Source organism: Bombyx mandarina, chromosome 11 (assembly GCF_030267445.1).
Source record: "Bombyx mandarina strain Sakado chromosome 11, ASM3026744v2".
In the NCBI taxonomy this organism is placed as follows: Eukaryota; Metazoa; Arthropoda; class Insecta; order Lepidoptera; family Bombycidae; genus Bombyx; species Bombyx mandarina.
The window spans coordinates 12,098,208-12,114,523 of NC_143218.1; the positions used below are offsets into that span (position 1 = coordinate 12,098,208).

The 16,316-nt window shown below is 37.2% G+C and overlaps 1 protein-coding gene across 1 annotated transcript in view; it reads left to right on the plus strand.

Moving 5' to 3' along the window:
* Nucleotides 1-16,316, plus strand: part of unc-13-4A (BAI1 associated protein 3) — a 94,873-nt gene that overhangs the window by 42,690 nt on the left and 35,867 nt on the right. The window contains exons 6-10 of the mRNA XM_089731504.1: nucleotides 3,786-4,011; nucleotides 4,392-4,570; nucleotides 8,909-9,072; nucleotides 11,696-11,931; nucleotides 12,826-13,038. Coding sequence (XP_089587630.1) covers nucleotides 3,786-4,011; nucleotides 4,392-4,570; nucleotides 8,909-9,072; nucleotides 11,696-11,931; nucleotides 12,826-13,038 — 1,018 coding nt within the window. The remainder of the gene's footprint in view (nucleotides 1-3,785; nucleotides 4,012-4,391; nucleotides 4,571-8,908; nucleotides 9,073-11,695; nucleotides 11,932-12,825; nucleotides 13,039-16,316) is intronic.

A 16,316-nucleotide genomic window follows, 5' to 3' on the forward strand; every position in this document is an offset into this window, starting at 1 on the left:
ACACTGTGTGCATTACTAACAAAAATCTTACGTTACGGACGTTTTTTCCCGGTTAGGGTACCCCTCCGCATGGTCCCATAAGGAACTTCGTTCCAAAAATCTCCGATTTTTTTTTACAGTTAATAAATATCGTTTAGTTGCTTAATTTTGTCCGCGCAATAGTTAGATTAAATCGAATTATAAATGTATTCAATGAGCGTCAACGGAGTTAAAAGAAATATTTTACTGACTCCATGCCCATATGTTGAACACCTTATCTGAATTTAAGCCAAAAAAAACCTGAATGCAGTTCTGCCTCTCCGTTCGCATTAATTAACAATCCCGAGCTGGTTGCTTTTTTACAGGGTTATGTGATTTGGTCAATTAAAGCTAAACAACAGAGATATAATAAACATTTTTTTTATTACTTAGATGGATGGACGGGCTCACAGCCCACCTGATGTTAAGTGGTTACTGGAGCCCATAGACATCTACAACGTAAATGCGCCACCCATCTTGAGATATAAGTTCTAAGGTCTCAGTATAGTTACAACGGCTACCCCACCCTTCGAACCGAAACGCATTACTGCTTCACGGCGGAAATAGGCGGGGTGGTGGTACCTACCCGTGCGGACTCCCAAGATGTCCTACCACGAGTGATTACGCAAATTATAATTTTGCGGGTTTGATTTTTATTACACGATGTTATTCCTTCACCGTAGAAGACAATCGCAAACATTTGCTGAGTACGAGCATTTCAAACGAAGAAATATTTAAGCACACATTTCTTCATACTTTTATAATTAACTAGCTGACCCGGCAGACTTCGTAGTGCCTCAATCGATAAACAAAAGACCTAAACTTTTGTATAAAATAAACTTAAAACAAACAAAAGGAATCCGTTCGACGGGGGACACATCAAAGAAAAAACAAAATTGTTATTTTTATTTAATTCCAAGCATTTTCATATTTATCTACCTTTTAAACCTTCTCTGGACTTCCACGAATAATTCAAGACCAAAATTAGCCAAATCGGTCCAGTCGTTCTCGAGTTTTAGCGAGACTAACGAACAGCAATTCATTTTTATATATAGAGATTAAAATTTAGATGGATAGAAAAGAATACGAAAATATTATCGTAACTTTCTTTTCAATTGTTATTTTTATAACTTTGTGTGTTTGACTCTGTAGACTATTATTTGTTTTATTGTTCATGAAATCATAATACTAGATTTATACCTATGAAGTTGCTGTTTAGTGCACCCAAAGCTAGTCATTGTTAAGAAAAAAAAAAACAAATAGTTCTATCAATAGGATGCGATGCCAGCGCAGCGGTGATTATTCACCACGGAGTTTATTTTTTAGATCAAAATTTATATGACGGAAGCTTTCAAATCGATAACAAATCCTACGTTCATTTGTAGAGTTCACCGCGTACACGCCATTAATGTTTTAAGCTGTTTTTTAGGCATTGCAACCCCGACGGAACTCTTGTTCCATAATTAGTCGATTTTAATCTTCCCCATTTTTAAGAATTCCATATTTATAAAATAAAATTTATTTAAATTTAGAATCTAACTATACATAAATTAAGATTCAAATGGCCAGTATTGTAAAATGGTAACTTTATAGGTTTCCAGCTTAAAGAGCTATTTAATACATCCAAACAGCACACCCAAACAGCTTAGCATATTTAATAAAGTTAATATATATCTATATATATTTTCCCCCTTGAAATATAAGTTCTAAACTCTCAAGTATAGCTACAACGGCTGCCCTACCCTTCAAACCGAAACGCATTACTGCTTCACGGCAGAAATAGGCAGGGTGCTAGTACCCGTGTGGACTCACAAGAGGTCCTAGCACTAGTAATTACGGAAATTCTAATTTTGCGGGTTTCATTTTATTACACGATGTTATTCCTTCACCGTGGAAGTCAATCGTGAGCATTTGCTGAGTACGTATTTCATTAGAAAAATTTGTACCCGCCTGAGATTCAAGCACCGATGCATCGCTCGACACGAATGCACTAGACGTCTTATCCTTTAGACCACGACGACTTCAAAAGTGTTACTTACTACTGTACTACTTAGTGTGTTATTCAATGTAATGCCAGTTATTGCATAACTGCAGCTAGAGCCGCAACACAAAACCTTAAAAACATTTTGATAAAATCAAAATTCTAAATTTCATAAACTAAAAACATAGCTTTCATTAATTCACAAATAGCTCATTGTGTCTATTGAAATAATACAAATGCAGTCGCGAGAGCTTAAAATCAAATCTCTATTCAGAGAAAACTTTGTTTTGACAACTCTACCAATGTTTATGAAAGTTGAACGCGTATTCAATTATGTTTCTGAAAGTTACGGAAGAGCCGTGTACAAAGCCAGGTAGGTAGCCGGTGGCTTGTAGAAAATAAAATTACCTCGATTTTAACGTTTTTCGCTGTGTCTGAGAATACTCAGCGAGATTTTAATAAATGAAATTTCCTTATTTGTCATAGGTAAGTAATGGAAGTACTTTGATAATTTGAATACTCAGTCTTCAGTTTACTAGGTTTTATATTTAATTTATGTTTATTTTGATAATACTTGTAAATCTGAGGGTAACTATTACTATTTTCAACAGAAAAAAGTACAATCAAAGAATCAAAATCATTTTACTTAAAATGGTTACATGAATAAAAAATTAAGAAAAAATTAAATTATGTGAATGTTTACTTGACAAGCTTAAAATTCAATTAATACGTATAATTCATTACATTCATTTCATTACATTCTTTCATTACATTCATTTCATTACATTCATTTCATTACATTACGTAAATCCCACGGCAAGTTATGGAAATGCGTGACCTTTGTTATTTTTAAAGCTTTCGTTTACATGGATTATTTTTCTCTTTTGTTCCAAAGCCAATCATAATGACACACTAACGACGTGCTTTTGTATTATCTCCTTAATCCTTTCGTTTTGGTTGAAACATAAAACAGTAATAGGTACAGCTGTAACTTAATAGGTACGTACCTACGTAGGTACGTCATTCAGGGAACATATTATTATTATGTAATTTACAAAATTATTTCAATTGACTTTAGCACTAAAAAAATTACCTATTTCACAATTACATATTTATGCTCATTAAATAAATAAAAGCATACAGTGAAATAATGTATACTTACCAATATTGTCTCTTTACTTGTTAAGTCATATTTCGCTGACCGCTTTATTGAAACTGATGAATCGTATCTACACTATCTACTTACTAAATTAAACAAAAGAAAAAAAATCGTATTTTTCTCGGTTTTCGCGATTGGTTGATTCGACTTGTTCATAATCAAAACTATTTTTACAGTTTAATCTTGTAACAAATTTTATTGTTTTTATTTTATTTCCGACGTTTCGGATATTTTGCCATTCCTTGGTCACGGATGAGTAAGCTGTTATTCGTCGATATTTGAATAATGTGCTGAAAGGAGAAGAAATCACTTAGCGTAAAAAAATCCTTCATTCATTAAACGATTAAAAATTTTCTAGTTCAAACCTGCATGACGAATGTATCACAAATGTTAACTGTTAGAACGTTCCTATAATATAAGTAGGTAATAAAAGAAGCAGTTTAACTTTACTGCGATACAGATAAGGTTAAATACACACAGTGACATTCGGTTTAAACTTAGCTTTTTCTGAAATTCTATTTTAACTAACCTATTTAATACAGACCACACAGTACGTGTATGTCGAGTTTTAATGTGCATATTTCTATACTTAAAAACTTTATTAATGTATCCCTAAAATATTATTAGGGTTCAGCGATCCATATTGCATGTTGGGGATTCAGCCGGCTTCTTTGCCGGCCTCACCTCGTGCATCAGAGGACGAAGGCCGCAAGCACGGGTTCCGTCTCAGCTTCAAGCGAAGAGACGGTCGACAACAACGAGACAGTCTTGGTAGACTCCCGGCCCGTTACATCCGAGCCACGAGCGTACGACCACATACGCTCTCACCAAAATGGAATGAAACCTTCAAATTGTGAGTGCCCAATCAATTCTCTCTGCACACAGTACGCCGAAATTGATTTCAGTAACGAACAAAAAATAGACGACGTCCCGCTGCCTTGTTTGCTTGGCCCCGATGTTACAGGAAATACTGTCGGAGCGTTTGCGAACTGTCCAATTTTAATGAGAAAACGGACGGACGAAATCTTCCTTTAAATTTTTCTTCGAAAGAGTAATCGTAAATTTTCAAGTTCCTTTTCGTAGTTTGATTATAATATAAGCGAATAAGCGATTCCGAGTACGTTTAAGGTAAATAAAAATGACAAATGAAATAAATGTATTTTTTTATTCGAAGTCTGCAATTGGGAAAACAGTTTTCTTCGCACTCTTTGCATACCACGTTTTCTGGTTTAGTGATATTGATGACATCTCATCGGATGTACTACATCTGGACATTTGGGACCACGACGACGAGAGCTCCGTACTAGATGCTGTCTCTCGGTTGAACGAGGTCCGTGGAGTAAGGGGTCTTGGCCGCTTCTTCAAGCAAGTGTGTCAAAGCGCACGACAGGGAAGCCAGGATGACTTTCTAGGTGAGTTTAGACGGAAATAACAATATCTCATTCTATTTTTTACAAGAACCAAGGAATTTACTGGTTGCAGGACCTCTAGTGAGTCCACACGGGTAGGTACCACTACCTCGCCTATTTCTGCCATAAAGCAGTAATGCGTTTCGGTTTGAAGGGCGGGGCAGTCGTTGTAACTATACTGAGACCTTAGAACTCAAGGATCTGAAGGTGGGTGGCGCATTTACGTTATTGATATCTATGGGCTCCAGTAATCACTTAACACCAGGTGGGCCGTGAGCTCGGCAACAGAAAAAAAATTGCCAGATAAAATAAAAAAGGCAAGCATATCATAAATTGTCGCCAGAATAGAATTTGTTTTCTTTTTGAACTCGGAAAAAAGAAACAGGAAAAACAATGTAGACGTCAATATGTGTACAGTACAAAACCATTTAATGGAAAATAAATGGCAATACAAATAAAAGCGGAGGCGTTTGTTTTGTTGTCGACGAAGTATGGATAGGGAAGTGCTCCCCAGGGTACTACGGTAACTGACATGCCAACACATATGTACATACATGCATACCTGTCTCACACACAGTCCCACATGACCAGTGTACTGCGAAGCGACGTTATTATAATACTTTGTATTATAAAATACTTGCTTTTTATTTCTATACTAGCGACCCGCCCTCGCTTCGCTTCGGAAACATTAAAACACACATGAAACCAAAAAAAAAATTAAAAAAGTAGCCTATGTTCATCAGGGACAATGTCGGCTTCTAATGGAAAAATAATTTTCTAAATCGGTCCAGTAGTTTCGGAGCCTATTCGAAACAAACAAACAAACAAATCTTTCCTCTTTATAATATTAGTATAGATAATATGATTTTAATGTTCGCATCCAGAGAGTAAAAAAATTTGCAGTGTGATTTGAAGCTCGTGAAATCATAATCGACGGTGATAAGAGCGAACGCGTGACTTTGAAATATTGTTTATAATTTTTATTGCTTTTTATTGCTTAGATGGGTGGACGAGGTCACAGTCCACCTGGTGTTGAGTGGTTACTGGAGTCCATAGACATCTATAACGTAAATGCGCCACCCACAAAGGATAAGGATAGGATAAGCTTTTTAAAAGCGTTTTATGATATACGAAAGAAAAAAATGTTTTTAAGCTATTGCATAGCTTTTATCGTGGGCCTTGAGCGCGGCGGAATCATGAAATTCCGTAACGAAAAAAACCTTACACCCCTCACTCCGCCTACCATGTAGTTCGCGTTCAACACATTCACACGTTGCGCTCGTGTAGTGTTTGTGAATAAGCGCGCTTGACGTCACACTGCATGCGCATCATGAAAAGTCTGCCCATCTCTCTCTCGCGCGGTCTAGCTTATGAGTGTGAAGGGGACAGTTAAGGTTTTGCTTTTATTAATGTTTAATATAGCGTGGTCTTGTTTTATTATTGTTTTAATATTAAATTATGATTGTCTAATTATAATTGCATAAGTTGATAAAAAATGCTATGCAATAGCTTTACCGCGGCAGTTCCCGAGTGTCACAAATTGTTTTTTTTTACTAATGCAGAATACAAGGTCAATTTATTTATAGCATCGCATATGGTATGAAGAAGGGGAGGCTCTTTCGATAATATGTATAAGGCGAACCTTTCCATCCCGGCCAAGGACTCAATGCTAGGTTGAAATTAGCGAGCACAATAATAGTACTTGGTCAACTTTTTTTTTTATTGCCTTTGTAGGCAGACGAGCATACGACCCACCTGATGGTAAGTGGTCACCGTCGCTCATGGACGTCAGCAATGCCAGGGGCAGAGCCAAGCCGCTGCCTACATAGTGTAGTTCAGTGGTTTTATAATTATAGTCCAAAAAAAAAATCTAACTACGACTCTAATCTACGTAAAATTATTGTGACATTATTTCGTGTTATTATATTCATAAAGCACGCGAGATTTACTTCATATTTTTTTTTCTTTTAAGCCACGGAGGCGAAGCTCACGTCCATCTCCTGTCAGATCCGCGTTGACATCCACTTTCACGCTTTTAACCGACTTCAAATGAAAAATCAGAAGGAGTTTCTCAATTCAGGACGTGTTTTATTTTTAGCTTCGAGATGTGTTTGTTAGAATTGGAAATTGGAAAGCTTTTTTCGGTTATGTACACTTCTAAACACTTCGATCAACTCAAAACACAAAAGCTTATGAACTTATTGTCAATAACTGTAGCATGCTGGTAATTTCCGCCCTTCTTAGCAAATTACGAATTCCGCTCGACAAAATTCACAACATGAATTCAGCGAAATTAATTCATTATTGATAAGCTCCTAATTAACAGGACCAAGTTAGCTGATGATTGATTACTCGATTAAGTATTTTATTGTTAACTAGAAGCTCTCAAGACTAAGAGATCCTTTTGTAGGATAAGGACAGTAATTACCGCTCGTTAATGAGTCTTATTGATGAAACATTGCTTAAATTATAATCAAGTAATTTGACTTAAGACTTGGAGACGCAATTTTGTGAAAAAAAATACAAAAATGCGATGTATTATTTTGTTAAAACCTCTAAAAAATGTAGAACATCGTATTTTGTTAATATAAATTTAATATTTAGATGTGCTAATGTGTCCAAACTAAGTGATATAATTGCGTATGTAAAGGTGTAAAGCGCTGCATTCGATTGTTTACAGACTGAAACTTCCCTTTCGGACCGCAGCATGTCAAAGGCTTTATTTGTACTTGTCAATGACACTGTCTGTTACGTCAATATATGTACAGCCCCATTCACGGATCTGTCTCATAAAATCTTTATGGTTTCGAGGTAATCGAGAGCTCGCTATCAACATCATTCAGTTATATTCAATCATGTTGAATATATTATGGTTATAATAATCGAACAATGAAAACGTATGACGTCATAAAAATTCACTCGCGCAGAGAAATTGTCTAATGTCTTACGTTTTATTTGGTCTCGAGATCAGAACAATTTATATCAATTTAGGTTCCGTAGGTAGTAGTCTACTTCGAACAAATCCGTGTGATTCTTCGTCGCCCGCTGGCGTTTATCAATGTCCATCAAAATAATCCATCTTGTGCCCCGCGAAGTCTCATGCTGTTTCTCTGTGCAGCCATTATAAAATCGTAATGGCGGCATAATGAGATGCGACTTCTTTTCGAAATATCTGATATGATTTGATTAACGAATAGGCACGAGCTTTAATGTTTGTTCGACGACCGGATTGATTCAATACCAGATGAAAATTATACGTTTGCTTGTACGAGTATTCAATAGAATGGATGTTATCTTACGAAACCTTTGAATACCACGTCTCTGGATATGAATGTAATGTGATCACACGTTCTGTTCTGAGCGGTTTATGCATAAAGATGAAGCTCGCTTTTATTAGTCTCTTTTACGAACTCAAGCCCGCGTCTAAAACTCGAAACTGAAATTGGTTCACATAATTTTAACGAATAAATACAAATAAAGTTTGAATCTGTTTTTAGGTTCTGTAGGTACGTGAAATCAACTGATATGCGATTTCATTAGTACGATGTACGATTGGTTGTTTGAAAAAAATATAAAACTTTTAAAATTAAATTTAAATTTTATTTAATTAAAATTCATCTATACTGTTTACTTATTTGACACTGGCTAACATATTTTTATGGTTGTTAAATTGTTATTAATAATAAACACATAAAGGTGTACACAAATGATTTGAAAAAAAATACATTGTTACTTTTGCAAGTAAAATTATCCAAAAAAATTTTTAGTAGCGTAAGAGGGTAGATTTTTTTATTTTTTAATGACGGCAAACATGTTGATAACAGCATGCTTTTTTTATTTATTGCTTAGATGGGTGGACGAGCTCACAGCCCACCTGATGTTAAGTGGTTATTGGAGCCCATAGAAACCTACAACGTAAATGCGCCACCCACCTTGAGATATTCCTAAGGTCTTAGTATAGTTACAACGGCTGCCCCACCCTTCAAACTGAAACGCATTACTGCTTCACGGCAGAAATAGACAGAGCGGTGGTACCTAACCGTGCGGACTCACAAGAGGTCCTACCACCAGTGATTACGCAAATTATAATGTTGCGGATTTGATTTTTATTACACGATGCTATTCCTTCACCGTGGAAGTCAATCGCGAACATATGTTAAGTACGTATTTCATTTGAAAAATGGATACCTGTCTGCGGGATTCGAACACCGGTGCATCGCTAGATATACGAATGCACCGGACGTCTTATCCTTTAGGCCATGAAGACTTCCACTCACCCATAAGTACGCATCTTTATTAATACAAGAGACAAAGACAATAAATTGCAATTGCTGATCACAGGATGTGTGAACATACCTCTGCGGGAGATTCCGTCGACTGGCATCGAAGCTTGGTACAAGTTGGAGGCACGCTCACAACGCTCTTCGGTTCAAGGACGAATCCGCTTACGTCTCTGGTTATCAGCTCGTGAGGCAGGCCGCCATGACGACGACAATTGGCAACAGGTGCATTCTAGTGTTTCATCATTATCCTGCCCTTCTCCAAGTCACCTGGGGTCGGCGCAACATGTTTTCTCCTTCCATACTCTTCTATCATATACCATTTCTTCGCTTACCCATATCGTCTTTCACACAATCTATCCATTTCTTCTTAGGTCTACCTCTTCCTCTATATCCTTCCACATTCATAGTTAACACTCTCTTACCAACCTCATTTTCATTTCGTCTCATCACATGTCCATACCATCCCAAATGCGCACTCCTCAAATTCTCTGTCACAGGTGCCACTTTCAGACACTGCATTCTAGTGTTTATTTATTCATTTTTTATTGCCCCTTTAGGCAGACGAGCATACGGCCCACCTGATGGTGAGTGGTTACCGTCGCCCATGGACTTCAGCAATGCCAGGGGCAGAGCCAAGTCACTGCCTGAAAGTTGTGTATGAAAATTGCTTTTACAACTGAAGCCGTTGTTGCTTAGTACTATTGTTTCTTACACGCAAACACAACGTTATTATAACACGACCATCAGTTATTGAATATACCAAAAATTATAAATCCAAACAACAGTTATGGAATTATACATATTTAGTGCTTCGACTTTACAACGTTATAAAATATCTTTATCTGCTATTAAAATGATGGACCTGATTGCCATCATCACAAAATGATAAAATCTACACAAATATTAATAAATTTGTGATTTTATATCTTAATTAATTTAACGATAGAAAATTACTAATAGGTAATAGATTAAGCTTCAAGATATCGTGTTTTACACAATTGTTCTAAAATCGCTCTGATCTAAATTTCCCTTTAGATTAAAATACGAAGACACAATAAAACAGAAACCTTAATAGAAACTTCAGTGAATGTTTTCAAGGCTATGAAATAGGAATTTGTGTATTTGTTAGTGATACTGTACTGCATAAATAATAATTGATACTACTTTTATGGTTTAATCTCGCGTTTTTCTTGTCCTTATGTTATTTCCAACGGTTCTAAAACTACACAATTTTCGTGGTCACAAACGACTGTCAATAAGAAACGCTAGATTGGAACGCAAAAGTAATTTTAATCGGATCTACCGATCGCAAACACTCTTGGAAATGCATAAAGCATTAATTCGACAAAATTTAATGTTGTTGTTATACATTCAATTGATGTATCCGTATCGTGAAATGCAGCAACATGATAACCGAACTAAAGAGTAAAGAAATTTTAACACTTGTCCAACTATGTTAGTGTCAAAAGGGGACGTTTGGAAAAGGGGACGCGACAAAAAAAGATGACGATTTAAGGATGGTAGGACTAAAAAGTAAACGATCGAAAGGATTGATGGTAAAAGAAAAAGGCCTACGCCGCTAGGAGAACTTTTAGTGATTCCATTAATGTTCGTGAGGTAATTTGAAGATTAAACCAGAATCATTACTGACAAAATACCGTCATTTAGTAAATTATACGGGTATATGATATTTTACTTGGTGCGTGCGGCTAAATGGACACGAAATCGAAAATCAAAGAACTTTTTCGCTCCAACCGACCGACTAGACATTAGTTAAATAAGTTTTCCTCCCGTTTCATTAAGAATATACTTAAAATCTAATGTAGTTCAGTATGAAGTAAAACGAGTACTTTGTTCAGTAAACGAGAACAAAATTTGTACAACCCTAAATTCAATTTTGTTACATAATCCAAAATGTCAAAGGCATGATGCTATAAGACATAAAGAAGAGAGCTACCTCATCTTATTATGTAAGATGGGCTTAGATACAATAAAGAACGACGCAACAGCGAAATATTGTTAATATTTTGAGGCAGTGCACTGTTTATAAAAAGTTTTATTCGATTTTTTGCAGCAAGCTATCAGAATCTATGTGTATGAATGAGTGGTGTATGGAACCTTTGTATAGCGTGGAATATAACGTTATCGGCGAGACCGGCGGGTTGTCGCGTACGCTCGATCGCCCCCGATGTTATTTTGGTTCACGTTGGCTCTTTTATTTTCCGAACAACCCATAACGAGAATATAAATTAAACACCATAATATCGATTTGTAAATAAATAAAATTTTACAAAACGGCTTCCCGGGCTTAAAGCGTTACTGGTTAATAAAAAAATAAAAACAGGAAAATGATAAGGATATATGAAAGAAAAGAAGGAATATCTCTTTTTTTTCTGTTTATATGTAGAATATGTAAAATGTTTTATAATAATGAATAAAAACACCTAAGGAAAACGTTGGAATACCGATGAAAAATTCAGCCCAACTCAATAACGTATTCAGTATACCAACTCAGCGAGTGAATCTCTTTTTGGCCCTCGTAATCAAGTGAGCGAGTGACTGAAGCGAAATTGAGATTACACGATAAATCCAATTCATTCCTCATTGGTGCTCTCGCTGTAAGACTCGGTGGGACTGCCGTTTTTTTGACCTCAAGTATTCACTTCTTAATTTAATACGAGATATCGGGTTTTTATAGTTCTGTGCTGTTCATGTGTCAATTAAAATTTCGTTCCCAACCTTTCTAATTTATTTAAACGATGTGCCGTTAATAGATGCAGTTAAATGACCTTAAAATTACAAAATGTTTGCATGTATTTTAAAGTTCGAAATCTCTCTTGGAAAGGTTCGTCAACACGAGCGCTTGTTCGGGGTTTTACTGTCGTATGAAGTGGACACGGCGGGTATGGTGAACGTAGTCGAGGGCGAAGCGAGCTCTGAGTGGGAAGGTGACTTATGCGGGGCAGCTCAAACTCTTTTACATCAACATGCTATACAAGGAGACATGAGCGCGCTGCAAGCCGCCATCGCCCGTTTCGCTGCGGCTTGTAAACTGAACTGCGAAGCTCCTCTCGATCCCAAGTAAGTCTGAGCAAACACGACACTATCAGATTCAACATTAGTTTACGTAAAAATATTACCAAAATGACGTCAATGAAGTTATCTAGAGATATAACCGATCAATGATCCGTGGTTTTCGACCGATATAAGCTCATCATGCGATATTGATAATGAGAATAACAAATCGTTTTAATAAATAACGGCCGTCTGGTGTAGTGGTAAGTGACATGGTCACTACACAAGGGGGTCGCGGGTTCGAATCCCGCCAAGGGAAGATATTTGTAAGATAAATATAAAATGTCTATTCCAGGGTTATGGATGTATATTAAATATATGTATGTGTATAATAAAAATCTTACATTTATATTCGTTATCTGGTACCTGTATCACAAGTTCTTTACGAGCTTTGCACGGGACCAGTTAACGTGACGTGATTGTTAGTAAATATTTATTATTAAGCTATTGCATAGCTTCTATCGCGGGCCTTGAGCGCGGCGACTGAATCCAGAAATTCCGTAACGAAAATAACCTGACACCCCCACTACGCCTACTATGTAGCTCGCGTTCAACACATTCACACGTTGCGCTTGTGTAGTGTTTGTGAATAAGCGCGTGGCGTGACGTCGCACTGCCGCATGCACATCATGAAAAGTCTGCCCATCTCTCCCTCGCGCGGTCTAGGTTATGAGTGTGAAGGGGTCAGTTAATGTTTTGCTTTTGTTAATGTTTATAAATATAGCGTGGTCTTATTTTATTGTTGTTTTAATATTAAAATATTATTGTCGATTTATACTTGCATAAGTTGATAAAAAATGCTATGCAAGAGCTTTACCGAGACAGTCTCCAAGTCAGTGCCAAACGTGTTTTTTTTATTTAATAACAATAGGATGTTTCTGGAAATCGCTTACTGAACAGGTACATGTACAAATTGTTGACGGAGCTCGAACGAGCCTGGTGTGCGAGCGAGGCGGAGGCCGGCAGTTGCGCCGGGGAAAGCGCGTCGGGCCTCTCCCGCGACGAGGAACGCTGGCTCGCCGACTGCTTCGGAGAGTTTGTCGAACGCGGCCTGCATCAGATGCGACTCCACCGGGACCTCTATCCGGTGCTCCACGGCAATAGCTTGAACAAGTACATAAAATAGTTTTCTTGAAAATAAATAATTCAAGCGAGGCGTTTTCTCTGTCGTCGAACAGAATATTTATCGTCCACTTGATATTAATTAATTTCCGGAGCTAATATTCAATAAAACGCGAAAGCTGCCACACGTTTTAGTCAACTTTGAATAAGAACGCGTAGCTTTTTATTATTTTTTTATTGCTTTGATGGTTGGACGAGTTCACAGCCCACCTGATGTTAAGTGGTTACTGGAGCCCATAGACATCCACGACGTAAATGCGCCCCCACAACGGCTGCCCCACCCTTCAAACCGAAACGCATTACTGCTTCACGGCAGAGATAGGCGGGGTGGTGATACCTACCCGCGCGGACTCACAAGAGGTCCTACCACCTTTTCTTTGCCTCCCGATCTAGTGGCCCCGAGAGGCTATACTGGCTTCACCCTGACAGGTGGACGCGCACACGGGACTCAGAATGAAATAGTTTGCTAATATCTGCGCTAGCAAATGTAGAGCTTCGCCGCATCTACCACCAGATTGGAATCGCGACTCGCGGAAAAGATCCGGCGAGAAAAACAGTGGGTTGATAACCGTAGATGTAGGATGTAGTTACCGGGGTTTGATTTGTTATTGGCCTCTTACCTAAATAAAGTGTTTATATTACCAATATTTTTTGTTCATATTTATGATTAGCATATTATGTGTTTCGCGGTTGCTCTTACTTTAATTTTGTAATCGTGAGCTGAAATTGGTTATGATTAAATGACCAAACGTATTTAGAATACACAAACATAAATGTCAGGTACACCTATGATATGTTAATATCATAAAGACGTTTTTTTTGGTGTTAATATCTTCAATGTACAAAGTTTAAAATGTTTTTACATTGTTGTTTCAATTTTATGTAAATGTACATGCATGTATGTATATGTGTGTATTTTACGATTTAAATTTAAGTCGTTGTATTTTGTGCTGCTGCTAATCGTTAGCACACGTGATATCGGATGATTTCAAACTGTATACATATTATGTTATTTAAAAATTTATGGCTCATGAAAAAGTCACGCCATGGATGTTCTTTCGCATTCGATAGTAATTTTCGTTCGTAATTAATAAATTTTAAAACAGCAACATTTCAACACAGCAAATTTGAGATCTATGATAAGAAATGTAACTTCCATTTATCTGATGTTTATAAATATTTACTAAATCATGAACTACATAAACACGTAAACAACAACCGAAGTTCATTCGTATCTACATACACTACTACATATGTCTATATACCTACGAATCGAGTGCATTGCAATCCCAAAGCTTTCACAGGAATTCTGCGATCACAATCCAATAACATGGAAATTCATTTTGCAAGCTTCACATGTCTGAGTTCACACAAAAGTACACACAGTCGCAATCTTTATTCAGATACGTTGGTTAAAATTAAGAGTTTCTGTTTTAACTAAAACTTCACTATTTTTGATGTTATTAGGTAGGTATCCCGTGGTGAAACACGCGTGCATTAAATCAGTAATTTCAAAAATAATCTAAAGAATCAATGTCTACTCAGTATCAATGGTGTATTCCACCTCAGTTCTACTTCCGTGTAATGATTTTGTGGTCCCATAACGCCCTAAAGATTAAGTTGATCACCTTCGCACTGGGAATTCATATATAAAAAGGGGACTTCGCGTTGGAAATCCGAACCCGGATTTTCTCTGCATCTGAATGACTGTATGGACTGTGTGTTTTATTTATTATTGTATTCCTCTTTCCACGTGTGTGGTAGCGAGCGATTAAGGACTTCACCAAAGAATGAAAAGCAGTTTTTTTAATTTTTTTTTATTGCTTAGGTGTGTGGACGAGCTCACAGCCCACCTGGTGTTAAGTGGTTACTGGAGCCCATAGACATCTACAACGTAAATGCGCCACACACCTTGAGATATAGTTCTAAGGTCTCAGTATAGTCACAACGGCTGCCTCACCCTTCAAACCGAAACGCATTACTGCTTCACGGCAGAAATAGGCGGGGCGGTGGTACCTACCCGTGCGGACTCAGAAGAGGTCCTACCACCAGTAATTACGCAAATTATAATTTTGCGGGTTTCATTTTTATTGCACGATGCTATTCCTTCACCGTGGAAGTCAATCATGAACATTTGTTGAGTACGTATTTCATTAGAAAAATTGGTACCCGCCAGCGAGATTCGAACACCGGTGCATCGCTGGATACGAATGCACCGACGTCTTATCCTTTAGGCCACGACGACTTCTAATAATATTCAGTATAATGTAATAGCTAATTTACGAAATTTACTGGTGGTAGGGCGTATTGTAAGCTCGCAACGGTAGGTACAACCACGCGGCCTATTTCTGTTGTAAATGTCGTTCGGGTTTGAAGGGCGGAACAATCGCTATACGATCTAACTTTAGTCTTCGACCTCACGTATTGAGTTGGATGGCGGCATCGAGTTTGTGATGTCCATAGGCTTTGATAGCTACCTTACATCAAATGGGCCATGAACTAGTTTAGCAATGCAAGTGAAAAGAAAACAAAAAACCGAACTGTCATCTCGGTAATATGATTCCGATCTTACTTGCTTACACGGGGGATAGCGGATATACCCAACTTTAATATAATTATTTACCGATGCTTATAGACATTGACAATAGCAGGGCTATTTACCGGGCAAGGGTGTTGCTATTTCGTAAATGAATTCATCTATAAAATCTCCGCAACTTTATATGGAACTATTACGTTTTCATAACTAGTCTATGTTGATAGTGAAATGTAATGTTTTAATAGTGAAAGAATATTTAGAATTAATCCATTAGTTCCAGCGCTTTATTTCACACAACACAAACAATTTTCGATTGAGCAAATACATTTCACTTCTTTGCAATACCAGCGTAGAACGAATGAGTAATGGCCAAATATTTTTATCGCGTTCCCGTAATATCTTATCAAAGGCTTGTTTATTAGAAACAGAGATTGTGTTTGTAGACATTTTGATTTATTAGTTAGTAGATTGTTATTATCTTTGTAATGAGAAGATTTCTAATTTCCGGTCTCATTATATTTTTGGACGTCTAATTTCCGACGATGTTAATAAGCGCTCAGGTAACGTTATATTGTTATGAATTTCTATTATTTTATAAACGATTTACTGGTGGTAGGGCCTCTTGAGAGTCCGCGCGAGTAGGTACCACCAACCTGCCTATTTCTGCCGTGAAGCAGTAATGCGTTTCGGTTTGAAGGGCGGGGCAGCCGTTCTAACTATACTGAGATCTTAG